This window comes from Solanum verrucosum, unplaced genomic scaffold (genome assembly GCF_900185275.1).
Source record: "Solanum verrucosum unplaced genomic scaffold, falcon-dt-bn FXZP01000295.1, whole genome shotgun sequence".
Taxonomy (NCBI): Eukaryota; Viridiplantae; Streptophyta; class Magnoliopsida; order Solanales; family Solanaceae; genus Solanum; species Solanum verrucosum.
In genome coordinates, this window is record NW_026019924.1 from 391,951 (window position 1) to 418,308 (window position 26,358).

Below are 26,358 nucleotides of genomic sequence, written 5' to 3' on the forward strand. Positions count from 1 at the left end.
TAAAGATAGTACATGTGGGCCAGATGGACTTTCTGGGATTTTCTATCAAACTTGTTGGGAGATTATTAAGCAGGATGTGGTAAGAATGGTTTAGTTCTTCTTTCAAGGAAGTTCTCTCCCAAAATCTATCACTCATGTTAATGTAGTTCTTATTCCTAAGAAAGAAAATATTCAAACTTTCTCAGATATGAGACCTATCAACTTAAGTAATTTCATCAACAAGATTCTCTCTAAAACTCTTCATGATAGACTGGGAGGTATCTTGCCTAGATTGGTGTCTGTTAATCAATCAGGTTTTGTTAAAGGGAGAAACATAACATAACATATTTGGTTAGCACAAGAGATTGTTTCATATATTGGCAAGAGAGGAAAACCTTCTAATGTGATAATAAAATTAGATATGGCTAAAGCTTATGATAGAGTTTCTTGCTTTTTCATGATAAAAGTGTTAAAAAGATGGGGTTCTCTAATATGGTAATAGATGTGGTATGGAGATTGATTGCTAATAACTATTACTCTATTCTGCTTAATGGGCTGAATTTTGGGTACTTTCATTCTACTAGAGAAGTGAAACAAGGAGATATTTTATCACCAGCTCTCTATATCATGACTGTAGAGGTGTTGTCTAGAGCATTAAATCATATGTTCGAGGATGATTTATTTGTTAGGTATGGCTTGCCAAAGTAGAGTACTAATTTGAATTATCTTGCCTACGCTATGACACCATTATATTTGCCTCATCTAATGAATATTCATTGAGGAAAGTTATGCAGGTATTACAGCAGTATGAATCTCAATCAGGATAGAAGGTAAACAAGGAAAAGAGTTTTTTCTACACGCATCAAAGTACTTCTAGGGCTATTACAGAGAAGGTAGGTGATATCACTGGAATGGCTAAGGGCGTGTTTCCTTTCAAATATCTGGGGTGTCCTATGTCTCATTCTAGAAAAAGAAAGGAGCATTTTGCTGAGCTGATTGAGAGAGTTCGAAGCAAGATTCAAGGTTGAAAGGGGAGGATGTTGCCCTTTAGAGGAAAGGAGGTACTAATAAGTAGTGTTCTACAGAGTATACCCATATATACTCTATCAACCATTATCCCTCCTCAATGTGTCTTTAAAGAAATTCATAGATTGTTGGCAAGATTTTTCTGGAACTCTAAGGATGTAGGAAGAAGCAAACATTGGGTATCCTGGAATTAAGTGTGTATGCCTAAGCATGAAGGTGGTTTAGGGTTTAGGTCTTTGGTTGACATTTCAAATGCTATGTCTGCAAAGCTGTGGTGGAAATTTAGAACACAAAATTCTTTGTGGTTTAACTTTCTTTGGAATAAATATTGTAAAAAACAAATCCCAACTTTAGTACAATGGAGAGGAGGGTCTCAACAATGGAAAGGTATATTAATGCAAAGGGAAAAAGTGGATCAAAACTTGTGGTGGGAACCTAAGGGAGGTACATCTACGATATGGTATGATAACTGGACCAATTTGGGGACTTTATTCAAAAATCCATCAAAGGTTGTATCTTGCCATCCTTTAACAGACATATCTAATTTTTTAAATGAAGATGGTTGGAACTTGGAAGTAATGCAAGAGATGTTGCCTCAGTATGTTGTGGATCATGTAGAAAAAGAGATGATGTATGTACAATTGGAGAATACTGGGGACTTCCCTTGGTGGACAAGAACCAGTAATGGGAAATTTTCAATAAAAAGTGGTTGGGATATGTAGAGACAAGAACATCGAGTGAATAATGATCTACAAAGTATTTGGGTAACAGGTCTGTTTAAAATTTCTTTTTTGAGCTGGAGGATTTGGTTGGGTAAAATTCCAGTTGCAGCAGTTATGAATACTTGGACTCCACAAATCCCTCAAGATTGTGGATGTTGCCAAGTCCCAATGAGAGAAACCATTGAACATTTGTTCTTGAAAGGAGAAATTGCAGAGAAGGTGTAGAGTCATTATTGTAATGTTGCTTGGTTGATAGATAATAGATTGAACTTAAAACAAAGTATAAGGTTGTGGAAATAGCAGGAAGGAAATAGTAGATCAATGGTAGTTTATCAGATTGTTCCATTTGTTATGTTATGGGGTATATGGAACATAAGGAACACGGTGCTTCATGGTGTCAAATATCACCTCGAAAAAATGATATGGAAAATTTATACTATTTTGCGCAGATTTATAAAGATAAGGTGGAAAATGGAGACTGAGGGGAAAAGGTGGTCAGAATTAGTAGATCTGTTACAAGATTATAAGGTGGAATACTTGTCAAAAGTGGTCAGTTGGTGTCCTCTGGATTTCAGATGGTTAAAATGTAATACTGATGGGGCATCTAGGGGAAATTCTGGACTAAGCTCGATTGCTTTATGTATAAGAGACCATACATGGAATTTGGTGGTGGCTAAAGGGAGACGAATTCAAGAAGTTAATAGTGTGAAGGCGGAAGCAATAGCTATTAAGGAATGTCTTGAATATTGTCATAAAATGAAGTACCAACAGATCATCTTGGAGACTGATTCGTGGAGCTTGGTTCAGATTTTACAAGGAACATGGGAGAAGCCTTGGAGTATGATCTTGGAGATCAACTCAATTCAGTCTCTTCTAAGAGTTCTAACAGTAAGAGTAGTGCACTCCCTTAGGGAGGGCAATACTCTAGCTGATTTTTTGACTAACCTAGCTTTTGATTTTGCAGGAGAAATTAATTTCAATACAGCAGACCAGTTACCAGCAAAAGGAAGATGCATACTAAATATGGACAAATTAGGACTACCCAATATTAGAAGAATTGAAAAAAAAGTAATGTATACTGATTAATGTGTTCAGGCTCATCAAGGTTTCCCAAGTCAAAACGAATGCTAATTGATGAACAATAGTAAATGAAAGCTTGAATGAAGTTATTTCGAGGGGTCTTAGATTTATCAGTTGGTGAGAGATTGGGGTGAGATAGAATCCAAACTCCGCTCAAGTTTCCCTCAACTCATGTTGTGTTGATTGGCGTCTCACTGATTAGAGTGATAACCTAAAACAAAGTTGTCGAAATTAGTATATACTGATTCTCATTTCTTTATATGTGATGGTGGTATTAGCTTCTTATAAGCTCAACCCATCGATCTAGAGGAATGAGAAAAGGATGGGTATGAGGAGAGTTTGAAGAAACTTAGCTGTATTTGAAGTGCCAAATAATATGAGCTTTAGAACTACCTGAATCTGATTTTCAGATTTCCAGGTTGTTTCTTTTGCTGTTGTAGTTGGGTGTGGACGATCAAATGGTGAAGACAACTTTGAATGTTGTCTTTGCTGTAGTTGGTCTTGGACGGTCAAATGGAGAAGACAACTTTGAATGTTGTCTGTTTGTTCTAATTTCAGCAGTTTGTTCTTGGATCGGGCCACTTTTGGGCCCGATCTAATGTACATACTATTTATTTTTTTTACTTTCTAATAAATGGGCATGGCCCAAGCTTTAATTTTTTTTATAAACATATTAAATATATTGATAGTTTACACTATTAATATAATTTAGTAGTTTATTTTATTAAGTGTGATGTGTCATTTTCATGGGTGTTGTTATTAATGAAATATTTTATTTACCTTGTAATAGATAGCTTCATCACATTTGTACCTGTTAGGGTACTAATTTGTACAATGTCGATATTGCTTAATAAGGCAAATATAGCATTATTTGATTTTTATATTTAATTTTGACCTCCGACAAAGTTTCGAGGGGATTTGGAGCAAGAAGCTAAGGGAATTTTGGTCCTCACTAATTCTATATATTGATGTTATTAATTAAGCTTACGCTATTCACACAGATTGAGAATTATTTTTGGCAAATAATTAATAGTCATTGTGAGATTCAACTGGTGTTACAAGAACATGTTTAATGCTTTAGTGTAAAAAGATTTGCGCACGTGAGCGAAGGGCCTAATGGGTAAAAGGTGGATTTGTCCCCTGGTGCGCGAGATATATGTGAGGCCTAATCCAATTTTGTTTTTGGAAAAACTTAATTTCATTCTTTTGAGCTTAATACAAAAAGTCCAAATTCATTCGTAATTGATCATAACAAAGATTTAATTTTGTTTGTTTGATTTTTCCTTGTAAATTCTAAAACATTTTATTATAGGATAAAATTATATTTGTATCATTTCAAAGATCTAGCAAAATATTCTTTTTCCTTTATCCATACATATTCATATTTTTGAGATTACGTAAGGTATGTTGTTAAAACCACACTTGCATTTGTAAGTTTTTATATTGAAATAATCTTGAATTCATCAATTTTAAATGACATATAACATAATAGTTCTCTAATTCTTGAATTTATTAATAGTTATCAATCGATTGTTTATACCATATTATATTAACTTACTATGATTAAATAAAACTAATGCACATAAATTATTATCTCCGGCTTAAATTTTTTTCTTTGGGTGAAATTCAAATTTCCTTTATAAAAGCTTTGTTAACTGCATATAACATGTATGAAATATTTAATTTTCTGATTTAAGCGTTAATTTGCACCACCCTAATAATTAAGAGCCGGCGTCTATTTCTATTATCCAAATTAATAATTCTTGATAAGTAAGATCAATTTGGGGGGGGGGGGGGTGAATTTTAACCATATATAAAATATGATTGTATTTGTATCATTCAAAAGATTTAGTAAAATACTATCCTTTTTTAATCTAAGAAAAATCACATTTATGATATTCTGCAAGATATTATTCTAAAATCATGCTTGTAATTATAGTTTTTGTACATAAATAATTTTTAATTTATCAATTGTTAAATATAAAATACATAATATTTTTCAGCATACTGTATCAATAACTATCAACCATGTGTTTATATGATAAAATAATTCAATGAAGTATAAATATGTACAATAATTTATCATGATAAAAACTTTTAAACAAGAAATAAATATTCACAAGTCACAACCACATGAGAATTATAAATTAATTTATTTTTGTCTCTTGATAACACACTTTTATTTTGTGTTTTATCTTATTACAAAAATAATTTTTGACAATACTTATTTTAACCAAGCAATGTTTAGCAAAATTAATCTTCAAATTTCTAGTCAGCTCAATCCGTTCCTCACTTGTTCTTTCTACGATTGCCTAGAAATTAAATATAAAAAAATTATTACTATATTAGCAAAAGTGTGTGTGCGCACGGGTGTGCATGCATGTGTGTTGTGTGTGTGCGCGCGTACACACGTGCATGTGCGCGTCCGCGGGTGTCCATGCGTGAATAAAAATAGCTTACGAAAATTTGAATTCTACGTCAGAAGGCGTAAGAAAGGATCCATCTTTTGACCATTCTCAACATAGTTTGGATTATATAAAATGTTGGAATTGGTCTGCACCACCAATTTCACATTTCAACACATAAAAAATAAAACATAGTCTAAGCACCCATATATCCATTCCCTCAAAGTTTGGTACAAATTAATAAGAAAATAATATTATATGAAATGAAACTAAAAAAGTATATAAGTATGTTGAACGTGAGCTCTTGTTGTGGAGGTACTTGGTGGAACATTTGGATATTGAGGATTTGTCTCGATGACTAATCACTGCATTCATTTGATTAAATAAAATAAAAATAGAAAACGTTACCACCCTTGAACAATTACAAAAAATTAATATTTTAATATTAAAATAATTGTGTTTGCTTAAAAAATTACTTGCATAAACTAACTTTGTCGCGGAGTCGCAGACCATTGCTTTAAAGACGGGGTGAAATCTTTCTTTCTCTTGGACGAGCATAAGGCTCTAATCCCTTTGTTTACGACCTCCTATCAAGATAGCACTGATGCGATCTCCCGCTGTGAAGTAGGAGGTTTTCACCGACAGAGCGCAATTAGACCACAAATTAGGTTTAAATGTATACTCCTTAACGCAAAGAGAATACATGTGTTAATCTTGACACTCTTCCTCGATTATAGCTTGCAAGTATTTATTTAACATAAAATGTAAGTTGCCTAATACAACTAACAAACCCTTTTATGGTTCTTTCGTCATTATAATTTGTTTGTATAATAATAATTTTCTTAAGTAACATTGTACCCTTGTACTACGAGCTCTCACAGATCCTCTTGAAAGAATGGCGGCCCTATTAGAGTCTGCATTGTAGCCCTGCTAATAGAGGAAACATAGAAGTAACTTTAGAAATGATGAATTAGGGCAATGAAGTTTTTTAATTGTGACTTTATATTAGTCATTTGATTGTAACTTTATAACTTTATACTATAAACAAAAATGATTTCGAAAAAAAGAAGAAGATGATATCTCTGAAGGTAAATTTTGGCCCAACGTAAATGAGAGGTCAGGAACAGGATTAAACACAGGCCTAGACAAGAAAAAAAACATGCATTAGTTATTCGTAGAAATAATATTAATTGACACTTGAAATTGTTCTGAATTTTCAAAAAGACAATTTTTACACAATCTGCATTATCAATATACAATACTTTTTCAACATGATTTATCAATAATTATCAACTATGTGTTTATATGATAAAATAATTCAATGAAGTATATATATGGACAATAATTTATAATGATACAACCTTTTAAACAAGAAATAAAATATCCACAAGTCACAATCACATGAGAATTGTAAATTAATTTATTTTTGTCTCTTGATAACACACTTTTATTTTGTGCTTGATCTTATTACAAAAATAATTTTTGACAATACTTATTCTGACCGGGCAATATTTTGCACAATGAATCTTTAAATTTCTAGTCAGCTCAATCCATTCCTCACTTCTTATTTCTACGATTGCCTGGAAATTAAATATAAAAAATATTAACATATTAGCAAAACTGTGTGCGTACGTGTGTGTTGTGTGCCTGCGCGTGAATAAAAATAGCTTACGAAAATTTGAATTTGATGCCAGAAGGAGTAAGAAAGGATCCACTTGTTGACTATTCTCAACATAGTTTGGATTATATAAAATGTTGGGAATTGGTCTGCACCACCAATTTCACATTTCAACACATAAAAAATAAAACATAGTCTAAGCACCCATATATCCACTCCCTCAAATTTTGACACAAATTATAAAGAAAATAATAATATATAAAATGAAACAGAAAAAATATATAAGTATGTTGAATGTGGAGCTCTTGTTGTGGAGCATTTGGATATTGAGGATTTGTCTCAATGAATATTCTATGCATTCATTTGATTAAATAAAAAAAATAGAATATATTATGTCACGACCCAGACCATCGTGATTGACACCAACACTAACCCTTCGGTGGGAGAACCACTACTACAACCCAATAAAAGCAACTAAACCAAAAAATAAAATATTTAAGTTACGGAAGCAAGTTAAATAGCTAAGACTGAAGTTCCCATAAACTTCCAAAAGATCTAACAACTAAACAATGCAGAAAAATACACCTAGAACCTGAAAGTCAATGTACCAAAACATCTAAAGGAAAAATGGGTACAACCCAAACTAAACATAATATATCTAAAGAACTAGTCTAAGTTCGAAATGTCGACATAAACAAAAAGGAGAACCCATGGCAGCCCAAAAGAACTGGTTCACCTTTAAATTCGATCAGCGATCTTCTAAGCGAGGTCTGTCAATAGCCGCAGAAAGATGCCCTGTGCTCAGCAAAATTAAGAGTAAGTGCAGTATCAGTACACAACTACAGTGTACTGGTAGGATCATGTCACGCCCTGAGCTACCCCCGAGACGTGGACACGGGACCAACAAAAAAATTCGTTGGTAAATTGATCAAATTGGTTGGCAAATTGAGTTACCAACCAAATGCTAACTTATATTAATCCGTTGCTAAAAGGCACATCAGTAAATATTACCAACCGATTTTAATTTGTTGGTAAACTTACCAACCAAAAATCAGTTGGTAAACACCCAAAGATGTTGTTACAAAATTTTGAAACATGACCCTGAAATTTCCGTTGGTAAATTCACCAACTTTAGTATATCGTTAGTACCTTTACTAACGAATTGAAAATGAGTTAGTAAATTTTTTTCTTCATTATTCGATTCCGTTGGTAATACGTTGGTAATTATAGTAACAAAAGTTTGATAGTAAACTTTTCTAGATACATTGGTAATTGGTTGGCAATTTTAGTAACATAAAATTTATGTTGGTAATTTACCAATAAATTTTAAATACTATTTTTTTTATGATTTTCCATCCGGTGTCCGGTACCCACATTGGTGCCCGGCTAAATTCAGATTCAGGCCGAGAAGTGCCACATTGGGGAGTAAAGCGCTCCCTAACAAAGTAGACTCCGTACCCAAGAAGAATCGAACCTGAGACCTTTTGGTTAAGGATGAAGGAGTACTTACCACTCCATCACAACCCTTGTTGGTAATAAATTTTAAATAAGTTAGTATGATTATTTCAAATAAATTTACTAATTGATTGTTAGTTTGTTGGTAATATATCATTCAAGGCGACTCCATACCCAAGGGGAATCGAACCTGAGACCTCTTGGTTAAGGATGAAATAGTACTTACCACTACACCACAACCCTTGTTGGTAATAAATTTTAAATACGTTAGTATGATCATTTTTTTTTCTAATAAATTTACTAATTGATTGTTAGTTTGTTGGTAATATATCATTCAAGTTCAATGTTAGGTTAGTAATTGATTGACAATATGTTCAAAATATTATTAACTGAATATTATCCAATAGTAAAATATTTATTAATTTATTCCATTTAAAAATCTAAGAGCACGAATATAAATCCAAAAATATTAATATCAATTTTATAAATCATATTTGAATGAAACAATGCAAAATCTATGATAACAAGTTAAATTAATTTCAATATGACTCATATCATTATATCAAAAAATTTAATTTGAGTGTGTTTACCAAAAATATTGACCAAATCTAAATTTTGGCCCAAACTTAAAAGTTAAAACGCGTAACAACACAAATTGAAAATGGAAGCCTCAAAACCTGAACCAACCATCCTATTAGATATAAAAATGACCTTCCGAAGCTAATCGCGCTGACATAATTCTCATCAGAGCACGTTTACAAAAAATGTTAAGCAAAGTCAAATTTTGGCCAAAAGTTAAAAGTTAAAACGCCTAACGGTACAAACTGAATATGAAAATCTCAAAATCCAAACCAACCATCCTATAAGACGAAAAATTACCTTCCAAAGCTAACCGCGCTGACAAAATTCAAATTTGAGCATGTTTCCCAAAAAATTTGACCTGATTCAAATTTTAGCCAAAAGTTAAAAGTTAAAACGCTTAACGATACAAACTGAAAATAAAAGTCTCAAAACCCGAACCAACCATCCTATGAGACCAAAACTGAACTTATATGGCTAACCGCGGTGTCAAAATTTCAATTCGAGCATAATTACCAAAAATATTGACTAAAGTGAAAATTTGGCCAAAACTTATAAGTTAAAATGCCTAACGGCACAAACTAAAAATGGAAGCCTCAAAACCCGAACCCTCTATCTCCCTCTATCTTATTACATCAAAAATGACCTTCCGCATCTAACTGCATTGACAAAATTCTTATCTAAGCACGTTTATCAAATATATTGACCCGAAGTTAAATTTTGGCCAAAATTTATAAGTTAAAATACCTAACGGCACACACTAAAAATGAAAGCCTCAAAACCCGAACCATCCATCCTATTAGATAAAAAATGACCTTTGGAGTGAATTACGCTGACGGAATTCTCATCTGGGCACGTTCACAAAAATATTGACCAAAGTCCAATTTTTGCCAAAACATAAGATTTAAAACACCTAACGGCACAAACAAAAAATGGAAGCCTCAAAACTTCAACCAACCTTCCTGTTAGATCAAAAATGACCTTTCGAATCTAATGACACTGACAAAGTTCTAATCTGAGCACATTTACCTAAAATATCGACTAAAGCCAAGTTTTGGCTAAAATTTAAAAGTTAAAACGCCTAATGACACAAACTGAATATGAAAGCCTCAACACTAGACGCTGATTTACCGAAAAGTTTAACTTCAATTGATAAATTTACCAACTATTCAAATATAAGTTAGTAATTAATAATTTGCCAATAAATTTTATCACAGTTGGTAATAGTTACTATTCAACTAAACATTTATATGTAATATTACCAACTAATAATTAATATGTTGGTAAATTTACCAATGGATTAATGATCGGTTAGTATATTACCAACTATTTTAATGATGTTAGTAATTTACTAACTACAATCTTTATTTGTCAGCAAAATTTTCAACTAATTGTATATTGGTTGGCAAGTTTACCAACAAATTACATTTCGTTATTAATTTACCAACACATTTATATTTGGTTGGTAAATTTAGCAACACAATCTTGCCGTTGGTAAATGTTTGGTTAGTAATTCATTGGTAATATGTTAATAAATTATATAAATAATTTTTTATCATATTTACCAACTGATATATACTTCGTTGGTAATATTACCAACGAAAGGTGTGCGTTAGTAATATTTCAGTTGGTAATCCACTGATATATTGTTGTTAAATTTGGCGCCATTTTTTCCCGCCGTATTTACCTACTAAAATACTTGGTTAGTAAGATTTTGGTTGGTAATCTGTTAGAATTTCGTTGTTAAGTTTTAAAATGTAATTCAGTTAGAAATATGTTGGTAATTTGTTAGTAGAATACTAACCAACTTAAGTTGTTAGTAAAATCTGTTGGCAATTTGGGGTTTTTTTGTAGTGGCGGAAGCTAATCATAAGTAAATCTGAAATGATGGGGAAAACCCCTATACTAAAACTGAATATATGAAATATGAGAGTTTAATACAAAGGAAACATCAAACTCAAATACTAAGCTGAATCTAACTATGCCTGAAAATAGCCTCTAACTGACTAGAAGTGCTAGGACATGTCCCAGCTAAGTCTAGCAACACTGAAACTAAAAGACTGAAATACTAAAGTAAATAACATGACTATTGCCCTCGGAGAACGAGGACTCACCACTGATGTTGCTGATCTAGGGACCAGGAATCGATCTATGTGTGATCTAACTGCTGAGGACCTGAACCTATATCATGAGAAGATGTAGCACAGAGTAAGCGTCAGTACTTGAAAGGTATTGAGCATGCAAGATAGAGTAAAGCTGAAATAACATATAATTGAACAAGCAATAAAGCAATAGTATAATCTGAACATGATATAGATACTGAATACTGAGCTAACTGAGTGCAATGACCAAATTTATAACAAACTAAGACTGAATACTGACTGTACTGAAATGAGGTTAATGCAATGAAGTCTTACTGAGCTGTGGGAGCTACTAATAACCGACATAAAACCACATGAGCTAAATGTGGAATCCGATATATACTCCCTATCGAGAGGACCCAATACACTTGGCTAAAGGTATAGAGGCATGTTGGCGTGATCACTAAAATAATGCCTACAGAGGGGACTTACAACCTATGTGGCTCATAGTTTTGAAACTATATGGGTGATTGACCCTAGTCCAACTCGGTATTATGCTACTCCCAATAGATTAAATGATTAACACTTTAAGACTGAATTTTTGTAATATACTAGATAGCTCAAAACTGAAATGCAAACTGAGAATGGAGCAATTAGACTGATAATGTGACATTCCTAAACTGAAGCATGTGTATATCTGTAATAACTGAATAATCTGACCTAGCATGCATAATTCCTGAACTAACGAATATATACAACTAAGGTTCTGAATATCATATGAGAAACTGAGTAATAATATGATAATCTTATTTTGAACATTTAATTAACTAGTTCAAGATAATCTGCTAAAGTTCTAGAAACCCTAGGTCTAGTTAATAATAAGGAATCAAGAATCTGACTAAATTCTAGGGACCTAATGGGTGAAAGGAATTCACTAGTGAAATCCCACATACCTGGTGACGAACTCCACGGAGAAATCCTTCGATTTCAGGGTTGGAACTAGAGGAAACTTGTTGCATTCTTGAACTACGGTTCTTGACTTCTTTCTCCTCTTAGCGTTCTAACTTTTTAAGTTTTGATGAATTATTCTAGGCTAAAACTAACCAAAACCACATAGTTTAGGGTTAAAACGACGTAGTTTAAGGGTTCAACGAAATAGGAAAAGAACAAAAGATCCCCCGACTTAACTGCTATCGGAGTAACCGACGGACGGTCCGTGCTGGTAAACCGTCGATCAGTTTGGAGACTGGTTTTTGGCGGTCTGATCCACGGACGCGGACCACGGTCCATGGTTTAACCTATGGCCCGTGGGTCTGGCCATGGATCGACCCTTAGACGAATTTTGGGGCTGAGTTCTGGGGGAGGTTGCGGATGCGAACCACGGACTACCAGCACAGGCCGTGGGTGGCGTCCGTGAGTTGCACCTGCAACTTCTGGAAATCTATTTTAAGGTTTGTTTTCGGATACGGGGTGTTACATTATCTCCCATTTGGAAACATTCGTCCTCAAATGAAGACTAGCTAGCTGAAATGGGGGGAAAGGGCTACAACCCTACCACTAAACACTGGAAACTGATTTCTGATTGCACTGAGTTCCAAGAACATCCAAATACACTGAAAATGCAAGTTCAAACTGAAAGAACATGATACTAAGATTGAAACTGTACATGAATTACTGAAAAATTGAAGAGGAACTATTACCTCAAGCTAGAATGGAATCGGAAGAAAAGTGGTGAGGATACTTGGCCTTCATGGCTGCTTCCGCTTCCCAAGTAGCTCCCTCTACGGACCGACTCCTCCACAAAACCTTGACTGAAAAGACTTTGTTTCTCAATATTCAAACCTGACGATCAAGGATTTCAATTGGTACCTCTTCATAAGTGAGACTATCCTTCACATCCAGACTTTCTAAGGGTACAATAGATGCTGGATCACCCACACACTTCTTCAACAGTGAAATGTAGAAAACTGGATGCACTGCTACTAGTTATGATGGCAACTCTAACTCATAAGCCACTTTACCAATCATTTTCAACATCTTGTAAGGGCCTACATATCTAGGACTGAGCTTCCCTTTCTTAACAAATCTCATCACCCTTTTCATAGGCGACACTTTCAAGAAAACCCAATCATCAACTTAGAACTCTAGTTCCCTTCTCCTTACATCTGCATAGGATTTCTGGCGACTCTAGGCTGTCTTAAGTCTACCTCTAATGAGTTGCACTTTCTCCATAACATCATGAACTGAATCTAGTCCTATCAAGGCTGCTCCAGCCACTTCAAACCAACCCACTGTAGATCTACCTCTACGCCCATACAATGCCTCATAAGGGGCCATCTGAATGCTGGAATGGTAACTTTTGTTGTAGGCAAACTCTATAAGAGGAAGGCAATCATCCCAACTACCCTTGAAATCGATCATACAAGCTCTCAACATGTCCTCTAAGGTCTGAATGGTACGCTCTGCCTGACCATTCGTCTGTGTATGAAAGGATGTGCTAAGGTTAACTTGAGTACTAAGACCTTTCTGAAATGACTTCCAGAAATGAGAGGTAAATTGAGGACCTCTATCTGAGATGATAGACAAAGAAACTCCATGAAACCTAACTATCTCATTAATGTAAAGCTTGGCGTAGTCCTCTACTAAATCTATAGTCTTAACCGCTAAAACGCGTGAAGACTTAGTAACTCTATCAACTATCACCCAAATGGAGTCATGTTGTCTGCAAGTACGAGGTAAACCTGTAATGAAGTCCATGTTGATCCCTTCCCACATTCAAAGTAGGAATGTCGATCTCTTGAATCATACCTCCTGGTTTCTGATGTTCTACCTTGACATGCTGGCAACTGGGCATTTATCCATAAAATCTGCTATATTTCTTTTCATGCCATTCCACCAATAGACTTTCCGTAGATCACAATACATCTTAGTGGCGCCTGGATGAATAAAATATCTGGAGTTATGGGCTTCTGCAAGAATTTGCTGTCTCAATTCACCCACCTTAGGAACACATAATCGACCCTGATAGCGAAGCACACCATCTCCCCCTTGGGAGAAAACCTCAACCCTCTGCTAGTGGATTGGACCTTTTAGTTCAAGCAATATTGGATCACTGTCTTGCTTTTCCTTCACCTCCACTACCAAAGAAGATTATAACCCATTATGAACTATTACACCACCATTTGATATGCTTATAAGACAAACTCCTAAGTTAGCAAGTCTGTGAACATCCTTTTCTAGTTCCTTTCTTTCTTCCTCAACATGCGCTACACTACCCATAAATAGTCTGCTAAGAGCATCTGCTACCACATTGACCTTACCAGGATGTTAATCCACACTCATATTGTTGTCCTTGATGAATTCAAGCCACCTCCTCTGACGAAGATTCAACTCTTTCTGCGTGAACACATACTGAAGGCTATTATGGTCCGTAAACACATCTACGTGGACACCATACAAGTAATGTCTCCAAATCTTAAGTGCAAACACCACTGCTGCTAGCTCAAGGTCATGAGTTGGATAATTTTTCTCATGTACCTTGAGTTGTCTACAAGCATACGCTATAACTTTACCTCGCTACATCAACAAACAACCTACGCCGACTCTGGACGTATCACAATAGATAACATAACCATCTTAACCCTCTAATAGAGTCAGAATAGAAGTTGTAGTCAACCTAGTTTTCAATTCTGCAAAGCTTTTCTCACAATCATCTGACCACTGAAACTTGACTTTCTTCTGAGTCAACCTAGTCAATGGAGAGGATATGGATGAAAATCCTTCCACGAACCTTCTATAATAACCTGCTTGACCCAAGAAACATCTGATATCTGTAGGAGAGGTAGGTCTAAACCATTGTTTCATTGTTGCTATCTTCTGGGAATCCACTCGAAACCCTTTGTTAGACACAATGTGACCAAGGAAAGCAACAGATTGTTACCAAAATTCATATTTGCTAAAATTAGCGAATAACTGGCGATCTTTAAGAGTTTACAGAACAGCCCTCAAATGACTTGCATGTTCTTCCTCATTCCTAGAATGAATGAAGATATCATCAATAAAGACGATAATGAACAAGTCCAAGTACTTCTTGAACACCCTGTTCATCAAATCCATGAAAGCTGCAAGAGCATTGGTTAGTCCAAATGACATAACTACAAATTCATAATGATCATACCGAGTTCTGAAGGCTATCTTCGGAATGTCACTATCTCTGACTTTAAGCTGATGATAACCCAATCTGAGGTCTATCTTTGAGAAATGACTAGCACCCTGACGTTGGTCAAACAAGTCATTAATCTAGGGGATAAGATACTTATTCTTGACTGTGACCTTGTTCAACTGCCTATACTCAATTCACATTCTAAAGAGAATCGTCTTTCTTCTTCACGATGTGCACCCCATGGGGAAATACTAGGTCTGATGAACCCCTTATCTAGAAGGTCTTTCAACTGCTCTTTCAATTCCTTAAGCTCAGTTGGAGCCATTATGTAAGGAGGAATAAAGATAAGCTGGGTATCTGGAAGGAGATCAATTTCAAAGTCGATTTCCCTTTAGGGAGGAACTCCGGGAAGATCTTCTAGAAACACTTCTGGGAACTCGTTAACCACTGGAACTGACTCAAGAGTTGGGGTTTCAGAGCTTGAATCCTTAACCTGAACTAGATGATAGAGATACCCCTTAGAAATCATCTTTCTAGCCTTAAGGTAAGAAATGAATCGACCTACAGGCACTAAGTTACTACCCTTCCATTCTAAGATTGGTTCATCTGGAAATTGAAAACGAACAATCCTAGTTCTACAATCAAGTGAGGCATAACAGGAATGTAACCAATCCATGCCTAGAATGATATCGAAGTCTACCATTTCTAACTATACAAGATCTGCTGAAGTGACTTTCTGGGAAACTGTGACAGGGCAATTTTTGTATACCCGTCTAGCTATAACTGGGTCACCGACTGGAGTAGAGACTGAGAAAGGTTCTGAAAGAGTTTCTTGACTAACATCGAATTTGACTGTTATATAAGGAGTTACAAAGGAAAGAGTAGCCTATGGATCTAACAAAGCATAAATATCTAAGTCAAAGACTCGTAATGTACTAGTGACTACATCTGGAGAGTCTTCCTGATCCTGGCGAGCCTGAAAAGCATACAACCTGTTCTGGCACTGACCGCCACTTGTACCAAATGAGTTACCCTACTAAATCAGGTGACCTGCTGGTGTTGCTGAAGTTATGTAATGAGCTCTACCATTGTTACCACTTTGACCCTGTCTAGAAGGTTAATCTTTCAACCTGTGACCAGGCTGACCACACCTAAACTATCCTTCCTTTCCTGCAAAGCACTCGCCCGGATGGTTCTTACCACACATAGGAAAAGTTGGGTAGGTTTTGGTACCTGTAACACTTCCCTGCGACTTAGCGCCTGATGCCCTACCTTTCTGATCTTGTCTGAACTTGGAGGATGGAAGACTAGCTGATGAAGGGGCTGGGGCTGAAAATTTCTACTGACCCTGCGAGCGATTTCCACTACCCGATTTCTGTTGAGTATACTCATAGTTCCCAATCGTAGCCTTCTTGTTCTCCTTAGCCTGTTCCCTAAGCTTATCTCCCTCAACCTGCTGAGCATGAGTCATGATCCTAGAGATGCTCATATTTTCAAGCAACATAACATTTCTACACTCTGTCTTCACCAAGTCTGACACTTCATATAGAAACTTCTTCATTTGTGCCCTAGAATCAGCAACCATATGAGGAGCATACCTGGAGATTTGGGTAAACTTGAGCCCATATTCTTGGACTGTCATGCTACCTTGTCTTAAGTTCATAAATTCCTGAGCATTTGCGTCCCTTAGCACTCTTGGGAAAAACCTTTCTAGAAAGGTCTCACTAAAGCAATCCCAAGTGATAGGAGCTGCATATGTACCCCTGTTCTCTTTCCACTGAGTATACCAGATATGAGCCATATCCTTAAGTTGGTACGACGCTAACTCAACCCGATCATTCATAGTTACTTGCATCACTTCATAGATCTTCTTGACCTCATCAATGAAGTTTTACGGATCCTCACCAATATATGATCCTAAGAACTCTGGCGATTCAGCCTAACAAAATCTCGCACTCTGGTTCCAGCTGACCCATAGCACTTGTCGGAACTGGAACCCGCTGATTGTTCTAGTTGGTCACACTTAGAGCCAACATCTGAAAGGCCTTCCGAAAATCTACATTTGAAACTTCTTGATTTGGGACTGGATGAACTGCGTTTGCGTTCCTGGCATTCACATTCTTTGCGTAAGCTCTATGAAAAGTCATGATCACTAAAATATAGAACGATGAGTTAGAATGGAATTAGATCATACCTTACGCACGATAAGATTAACAAGAAAATGATGATTTTTCCTAAATAACTTTGTACCCTCCCTCTCATTAGATGTGGTGCGCACTACACATCCATGAAAAAGACTCTACCTAGCCCAGCTTTTCAGACATCCTAGGACACTTAAACCTAGGCTCTGATACCAAGTTTGTCAAGACCCGAGCTACCCCCGAGATGTGGACACGCGACCTAGGATCACAAGTGACCCCAAGCTAACCCTGCTGGCATGACATGAGCATACTAAGAGTAATAATAACTGATGCGGAAGCTAATCATAAGTAAATCTGAAATAATGGGGGGAAACCCATATACTAAAACTGAATATATGAAATATGAGAGTTTAATACAAAGGAAACATCAAACTCAAATACTAAGCTGAATCTAACTATGTCTGAAAATAGCCTCTAACTATCTAGAAGTGCTGGGACATGCCCCAGCTAAGTCTAGCAAAACTGAAATGCTGAAGTAAATAACATGACTATTGTCCTCGGAGAATGAGGACTCACCACTGATGCTGCTGATCTAGAGATCGGTAACCGATCTATGCGTGATCTGACTAATAACCGACATTAAACCACATGAGCTAAATGTGTAGTCCGATGTATACGCCCCATCGAGAGGACCCTATACACTAGGCCAAAGGTACAGAGGCATGCTGACGTGATCACTAAAATGATGCCCACTTAGGGGACTTACAACGTACATGACTCATAGTTCTAGGACTATATGAGTGACTGACCCTAGTCCAACTCGGTATTATGCTACTCCCAATAGTTTAAATGATTAACACATTCAAACTGAATTTCTGTAATATACTAGGTAGCTCAAAACTGACATGCAAACTTAGAATGCAACAATTATGAATTATAATGTGACATTCGTAAACTGAAGCATGGTACATCTGTAATAAGTGAATAATCTGACCTAGCAAGCATAATTCTTAAACTAACAAATATATACAACTAGGGTTCTGAATATCATATGAGAAATTGAGTAATAACATGATAATCTGATTTGGAACATTAAATTAACTAGTTCATGGTAATCTGCTGAAGTTCCAGAAATCTTAGGTCTAGTTAATAATAGAGAATCAAGAATCTGACTGAATTCTAAGGACCTAATGGGCAAAAGGAATCTACTAGTGAAATCCCACATTCCTGGTGACAAATTCCACGGATAAATCCTTCGATTTTAGGGCTGGAACTAGAGGAAACTTGTTGCGTTCTTGAACTAGGGTTCTTGACTTCTTTCTCCTCTTAGCGTTCTAACTTTCTAAGTTTTGATGAATGATTTGGCTTAGGTAAGTTCTAATTATGTTTCTAAGCTAAAACTAACCAAAACCACATAGTTGAAGGTTAAAATGACATTGTTTCGGGGTCCTACGAAATAGTAAAAGACCAAAAGACCCCCGACTTAACTGCTATCGGAATGGCCAACGGACGGGACCGACGGATCATCGATCGATTAAAGGTCCGTGCTTGTCAACCGTCGATCAGTACTAGAGGCTAGTTTCTGGGGGTCTGATCCACGGACGCGGACCACGATCCGTGGTCTGACCTACGGTCTGTGGGTCTGGCCGTTGGTCGACCCTTAGAAGAATTTAGGGGCTGAGTTTTGGGGGAGGTAGCTAATGCGAACCACAGACCACCAACACGGGTCGTGGATTACCCTACGGTCCGTTGGTGGCGTCCGTGAGTTGCACCTGCAACTTCTGGAAATCTGTTTTAAGGTCTGTTTTCGGATACGGGGTGTTACAGATCACGCGGCTATCCCACTAAGTGTAACATACATAAATCAATACAACAATATAATCACATGCATATATCGAACATATACAATATTATCAACATTTACAACAACAAACAGTTCACGATTCTAAACAACATGCATTTACAACAAGTCATTGGTCCTCTCATGGAATCCAAACCCTAACTGTTAGCATACCACAATGTGGTACATGATCCCATACTATGCCGAAACGTGGCAACGAATCCCATAATTATACCGGAACGTGGCAACTGATCCAAGTTAGTGTGTCGGAACGCAACACCCGATCCATTCAACAAGCCACAATCACAATCACAAGTACATTCTCATATTCATACAATCAAGTCATGATTCAATGGCATTCGTCAATCATATATCCTCATTTACAACAAGTGTGATCTATAATGAAACATCCACATACATACATGTATCATAATGAAGCAAGACAAACATATACCACACAATCATAGAATCACAAACATCACCTACCTCGAAATAAGCTTGGAACCCTAAGAAACTTGATCCTTCCCTTTCCGGATTCATTCCGTTTGTTGTTGATCTACAAACAATCATAATAACACGGGAATCAATAAACAATCACTAATTACCCGAATTACTAATAATTCTATGATCCCTAGATCAAACCCATGATCCCAAATATCCAAATTAGGGCTGTTTCCACCATAGATTCCAGATCAAAACCCTCCCCCATCGATATTTACCCATTAGATTACGTTCTAGGGATTGAAAAACGGATTTGAGGAGTTAAAATCTTACCTTTAGCCTCAAGAATGGTGGAATACCATCAAGAAAATACATGGGTTCGTTCCTTAGTTCTCAAATTTGAAAATTGCAGAATAAAGTATTTTTGGGGTTTATTTACGACTTTAAGTTGCGTCTTGCCCATCACAGTGGTCCTCACCCCTCTACAGCTGCCCCGCCCTGGTGACTAAAATCACAGCCAAAGCGGCTTGCACGAAATAATTAGCTATTTTAATAATTCCAAAATCCCCATTTCACAACACACCTTCAACCAACGACACTCAGAAAATACCCATTCACGCAAAAGTCAGTTTCGGGAATTCTACTCACCTGAATTCAATTCCGTAAAGTTGTACGGATTCCTTAATGAGTTAGCTATCTACTCATGTAATCAAAATCACATTTAAATCACCCGATTGTTACTAGATTTCCCCACACCTTAATTATTCTGATTTCATCCAAATCTGGACTAGGTTGTGAAATTTCAAGTTACTACGAAAACGTTTTCCGACCCAAATTTTTTCCCTGTTGGCTTTTCTATAACGATGAAGCCCGGTGGTTACATGTTACCACCCTTTAATAATTACAAAAAGTTACTATTCTCACAATATAATAATTATGTTTGCTTAAAAAAATTACTTGCATAAACTAACTTTTAAACGAGTGTAATATAAATTAGGTTTAGATGTATATTCCTGAACGCAAAGACAATACATGTGTTAATATTGACATTCTTCTTCGATTATAGCTTGCATGTATTTATTTAACATAAAACATAAGTTGCCCAATACAACTAACAAACCCTTTTATAGTTCTTTCGTTGTTCTAATTTGTTTGTATACTAATAATTTTCTTAAATAACATTATGCCCTTGTACTACGAGCTCTCATAGATCCTCTTGAGGGAATGGCGGCCCTATTAGAGTCTGCATTGTAGTCATGCTAATAGAGGAATCATAAAAGTGACATTAGCAATGATGAATTAGGAAAATGTAGTTTTTTAATTGTGATTTTATATTAGTCACCTTATTGTAACCTTAAAACTTTATATTATAAACAAAAATGATTCAAAAAAAAGAAAAGAAGATGATACCTCTGAAGGAACCTTTTGGCCTAGCATATATGAGAGTTCAGGAACAAGATTAAACATACGCCTAGACAAGAGAAAAAAAAACATGCATTAGTTATTCGTAGAAATAATATTAATTGACACCTGAAGTTCTTCTGAATTTTCAGAAGACACTTTTTACACAATTTACATTATCAATATATAATTCTGTTTTCAAAATGATTTATCACTAATTATCATCCATGTGTTTATATGATGAAATAATTCAATGAAGTATAAATATGTACAATAATTTATCATGATAGAAACTTTTAAACAAGAAATAAAAACTAAGCAATTCACAACCACATCAGAATTGTAAATTAATTACAAAAATGATTTTTGACAATACTTATTTTGACCGAGCAATATTTTGCACAATGAATCTTAAAATTTATAGTCAGCATAATCCGTTCCTCACTTGTTGTTTCAACGATTGCCTGAAAATTAAATATTAGATATATTAACATATTAGCAAAAGTGTGTGTGCGCGTGTGCATGCGTGTGTTGTGTGTGTTGTGTGCGTGTGCATGCGCATCCGCGTGCGTGCGTGCTTGAATAAAAATAGCTTAAGAAAATTTGAGTTCGACGCCAGAAGGCGTAAGAAAGGATTCACTTGTTGATCATTCTCTGTATAATTTGGATTATATAAAATGTTGGGAATTGGTCTGCGCCACCAATTTCACATTTCAACACATAAAAAATGAAACATAGTCTAAGCACCCATATATACACTCCCTCAAATTTTGGCACAAATTAATAAGAAAATAATATTATATAAAATGAAACAGAAAAAGTATATAAGTACATTGCACGTGGAGCTCTTGTTGTGGAGGTACTTGGTGGAGCATTTGGATATTGAGGATTTGTCTCAATGACTATTCTCTGCATTCATTTGATAAAATAAAATAATAAAATAAATAAATAGAAAATGTTACCACCCTTGGTCAATTAGAAAAAGTTAATATTCTCACATTATAATAATTATGTTTGCTTAAAAAATTACTTGCATAAACTAACTTTTAAACGAGTGTAATATAAATTAGATTTAGATGTATACTCCTAAACGCAAAGACAATACATGTGTTAATCTTGGCATTCTTCCTCGATTATAGCTTGCATGTATTTATTTAACATCAAACGTAAGTTGCCCAATACAACTAACAAACAATTTTATGGTTCTTTCGTCGTTCTAATTTATTTGTATAATAATAATTTTCTTAAATAACATTGTACCCTTGTACTACGAATTCTCAGAGATCCTTTTGAAGGAATGTTGGCCCTATTAGAGTCTGCATTGTTGCCCTGCTAATAGAGAAACCATAAAAGTAACATTAGCAATGATGAATTAGGGCAATCAAATTTTTTAATTGTGACTTTATATTAGTCACTTGATTGTAACTTTATAACTTTATATTATAAACAAAAATAATTCAAAAAAAGAAGAAGAAGATGATACATCTGGAGGTAAATTTTGCCCAACGTAAATGAGAGTTCAAGAACAGGATTAAGCACAGGACTAGATGGTAGAAAAAACATGCATTAGTTATTCGTAGAAATAATATTAATTGACACCCGTAGTTGTTCTGAATTTTCAAAAAGTCACTTTTTACACAATCTTAATTATCAATATACAATACTTTTTCAACATGATTTATCAATAATTATCAACCATTTGTTTATATGATAAAATAATTCAATGAAGTATATATATGGATAATAATTTATCATGCTAGAGACTTTTAAACAAGAAATAAAATATCCACAAGTCACAACCACAGGAGAATTGTAAAATAATTTATTTTTGTCTCTTGATAACATACTTTTATTTTGTGCTTGATCTTATTACAAAAATAATTTTTGACAATAGTTATTTTGACCGAGCAATATTTTGCACAATTAATCTTCAAATTTCTAGTAAGCTCAATCCATTCTCACTTGTTATTTCTACGATTGCCTAGAAATTAAATATAAAAAAATATTACATATTAAAATAAGTGTGTGCTGCGTGCGTGCGCGTGCGCATTTGCACGCGTGCATGAATAAAAATAGCTTACGAAAATTTGAATTCGACATCAGAAGGCGTAAGAAAGGATCTACTTGTTGACCATTCTCAACATAGTTTGGATTATATAAAATGTTGGGAATTGATCTGCACCACCAATTTCACATTTCAACACGTAAAAGGGAAAATTCATAAGTACCCCCCCATCTTATGCCCCAAATCCCTGAGACACACCTAACTTTTACTAAGGTCCTATTACCCTTCCCCCCGAACTTATTTTTTAATTAATTTTCTACCCCTTTTCGGCTTACGTGGCACTATTCTTGAAAATTTTGTCAACACGCACAGGGCCCACAAGATAGTGCCACGTAGGCCAAAAAGGGGTATAAAATTATATATAAAATAAGTTCAAGGGGTAATAGGACCTTAGTAAAGGTTAGGTGTGTCTCAAGGATTTTGGGCATAAGCTGTGGGGTACTTGTGCATTTTTCCCCACATAAAAAATAAAGCATAGTCTAAGCACCCATATATCCACTACCTCAATATTTGGCACAAATGATAAACAAAATAATATTATATAACATGAAACAGAAAAAGTATTTAACTACGTTGAACGTGAAGCTCTTGTTGTGGAGGTACTTGGTGGAGCATTGGGATATTGAGAATTTGTCTCAATAATTTGTCTCAATGAATATTCTCTGCATTCATTTGATTAAATAAAAAAAAATAGAAAATATTACTAACCTTGAACAATTACAAAAAGTTAATATTCTAACATTATAATGATTATGTTTGCTTAAAAAAATTGCTTGCATAAACTAACTTTTAAACGAGTGTAATATAAATTAGGTTTAGATGTATACTCCTGAACGCAAAGAGAATACATGTGTTAATCTTGACATTCTTCCTCGATTATAGCTTGCATGTATTTATTTAACATAAAACGTAAGTTGCCCAAATCAACTAACAACCCTTTTATGGTTCTTTTGTCATTCTAATTTGTTTGTATAATAATATTTTTCTTAAATAACATTGTACCCTTGTACTACGACCTCTCACAGATCCTCTTGAAGGAATGGCGGCCCTATTAGAGTTTGCATTGTAGCCTTGCTAATAAAAGTAACATTAGCAATGATGAATTAGGGCAATAGAGTTTTTTAATTGTGACTTTATATTAGTCACTTGATTGTATCTTTATAACTTCATATTATAAACAAAAATGATTCAATAAAAAAAAATAAAAAGATGATACCTCTGAAGGTAAATTTTGGCCCAGCATAAATGAGAGTTCACGAACATGATTAAACACAGGCCTAGACAAGAGAAAAAAACATGAATTAATTATTCACAGAAATAATATTAATTGACACCGGAAGTTGTTATGAATTTTTAAAAAGACATTTTTACACAATATAATATGCATTATCAATATATAATACTTTTTCAACATGATTTATCAATAATTATCAACTATGTGTTTATATGATAAAATAATTCAATGAAGTATAAATATGTACAATAATTTATCATGATAGAAACTTTTAAAAAGAAATAAAATATCCACAAGTCACAACCACATGAGAATTGTAAATTAATTTATTTTTGTCTCTTGATAACACACTTTTATTTTGTGCTTATCTTATAACAAAAACAATTTTTGACAATACTTATTTTGACCGAGCAATATTTTTCACAATGAATCTTCAAATTTCTCAATTCGTTCCTCACTTGTTGTTTCTACCATTGCTTAGAAATTAAATATAAAAAATATTAACATATTAGCAAAAGTGTGTGCGCGCGCGTGCGTGGGTATATTGTGTGTGTTGTGTACGTGAATATAAATAGCTTACGAAAATTTGAATTCGACGCCAGAAGACATAAGAAAGGATCCACTTGTTGACCATTCTCATCATAGTTTGGATTATATAAAATGTTTGGAATTGGTCAGCACCACCAATTTCACATTTCAACACATAAAAAATAAAACATAGTCTAAGCACCCATATATCCATCCCTCAAATTTTGGCACAAATTAATAAGAAAATAATATTATATAAAATGAAAAAGAAAAAGTATATAAGTACGTTGAAGGTGGAGCTCTTGTTGTGGAGTTACTTGGTGGAGCATTTGGATATTGAGGATTTTTCTCAATGACTATTCTTTGCATTTATTTGATTAAAGAAAAAAATAGAAAATGTTACCACCCTTGAACAACTACAAAAAGTTAATATTCTCACATTTTAATAATTATGTTTGCTTAAAAAAGTACTTGCATAAGCTAACCTTTAAATGAGTGTAATATAAATTTGATTTAGATGTATACTCCTGAATGCAAAGAGAATACATGTGTTAATCTTGACATTCTTCCTCGATTATAGCTTACATGTATTTATTTAACATAAAACATAAGTTGCCCAATACAACTAACAAACCCTTTTATGGTTCTTTCATTGTTCTAATTTGTTTGTATAATAATAATTTTCTTAAATAACGTTGTACCCTTGTACTATGAGCTCTCACAGATCCTCTTGAAGGAATGACGGCCCTATTAGAGTTTGCATTGTAGTCCTGCTAATAGAGGAACCATAAAAGTAACATTAGCAATGATGAATTAGGGCAATGGAGTTTTTTAATTATGACTTTATATTAGTCACTTGATTGTAACTTTATAACTTTATATTATAAACAAAAATGATTCAAAAAAAAAGAAAAAGATGATACTTCTGAAGGTAAATTTTGGCTCAGCATAAATGAGAGTTAAAGAACAGGATTAAACACAGGCATAGACAAGAGAAAAAAATATGCATTAATTATTCGTAGAAATAATATTAATTGATACCTGAAGTTGTTCTGAATTTTCAAAAAGATATTTTTTACAGAATCTGCATTATCAAAATACAATATTTTTTCAACATGATTTATCAATAATTATCAACCATGTGTTTATATGATAAAATAATTGAATGAAGTATAAATATGCACAATAATTTATCATGATAGAAACTTTAAAAAAAGAAATAAAATATCCACAAGTCACAACCACATGAGAATTGTAAATTAAATTATTTTGGTCTCTTGATAACACACTTTTATTTTGTCCTTGATCTTATTACAAAAATAATTTTTGACAATATTTATTTTGACCGAGCAATATTTAACTACTAAAAATGTATGTCTCTCTTTATATATATTATCCAATTTCCACATTCATAACTCACAACAAAAATTTAATTTTTCCTTTGTAGATTCTAAATAATTGCATATGTATTAAAAAAACAATTTTATACTCATGGATACTTTCAAAATCAACAACGAACATAAATTTGATAATCAATTACTATCCATCAACACAAGTACACATCCCCGAGGGGTTTAGAAGACAAGGCCATATGATGGTTG

At 34.5% G+C, this 26,358-nt stretch overlaps 1 protein-coding gene across 1 annotated transcript in view; it reads left to right on the forward strand.

Annotated features, from left to right (window-relative positions):
• Positions 1-2,198: 2,198 nt before the first annotated feature.
• LOC125827221 (uncharacterized) overlaps positions 2,199-26,358 on the forward strand; it is a 34,221-nt gene continuing 10,061 nt past the window's right edge. The window contains exons 1-2 of the mRNA XM_049506587.1: positions 2,199-2,615; positions 3,248-3,367. Of these exons, the coding sequence (XP_049362544.1) occupies positions 2,199-2,615; positions 3,248-3,367 (537 nt within the window). The remainder of the gene's footprint in view (positions 2,616-3,247; positions 3,368-26,358) is intronic.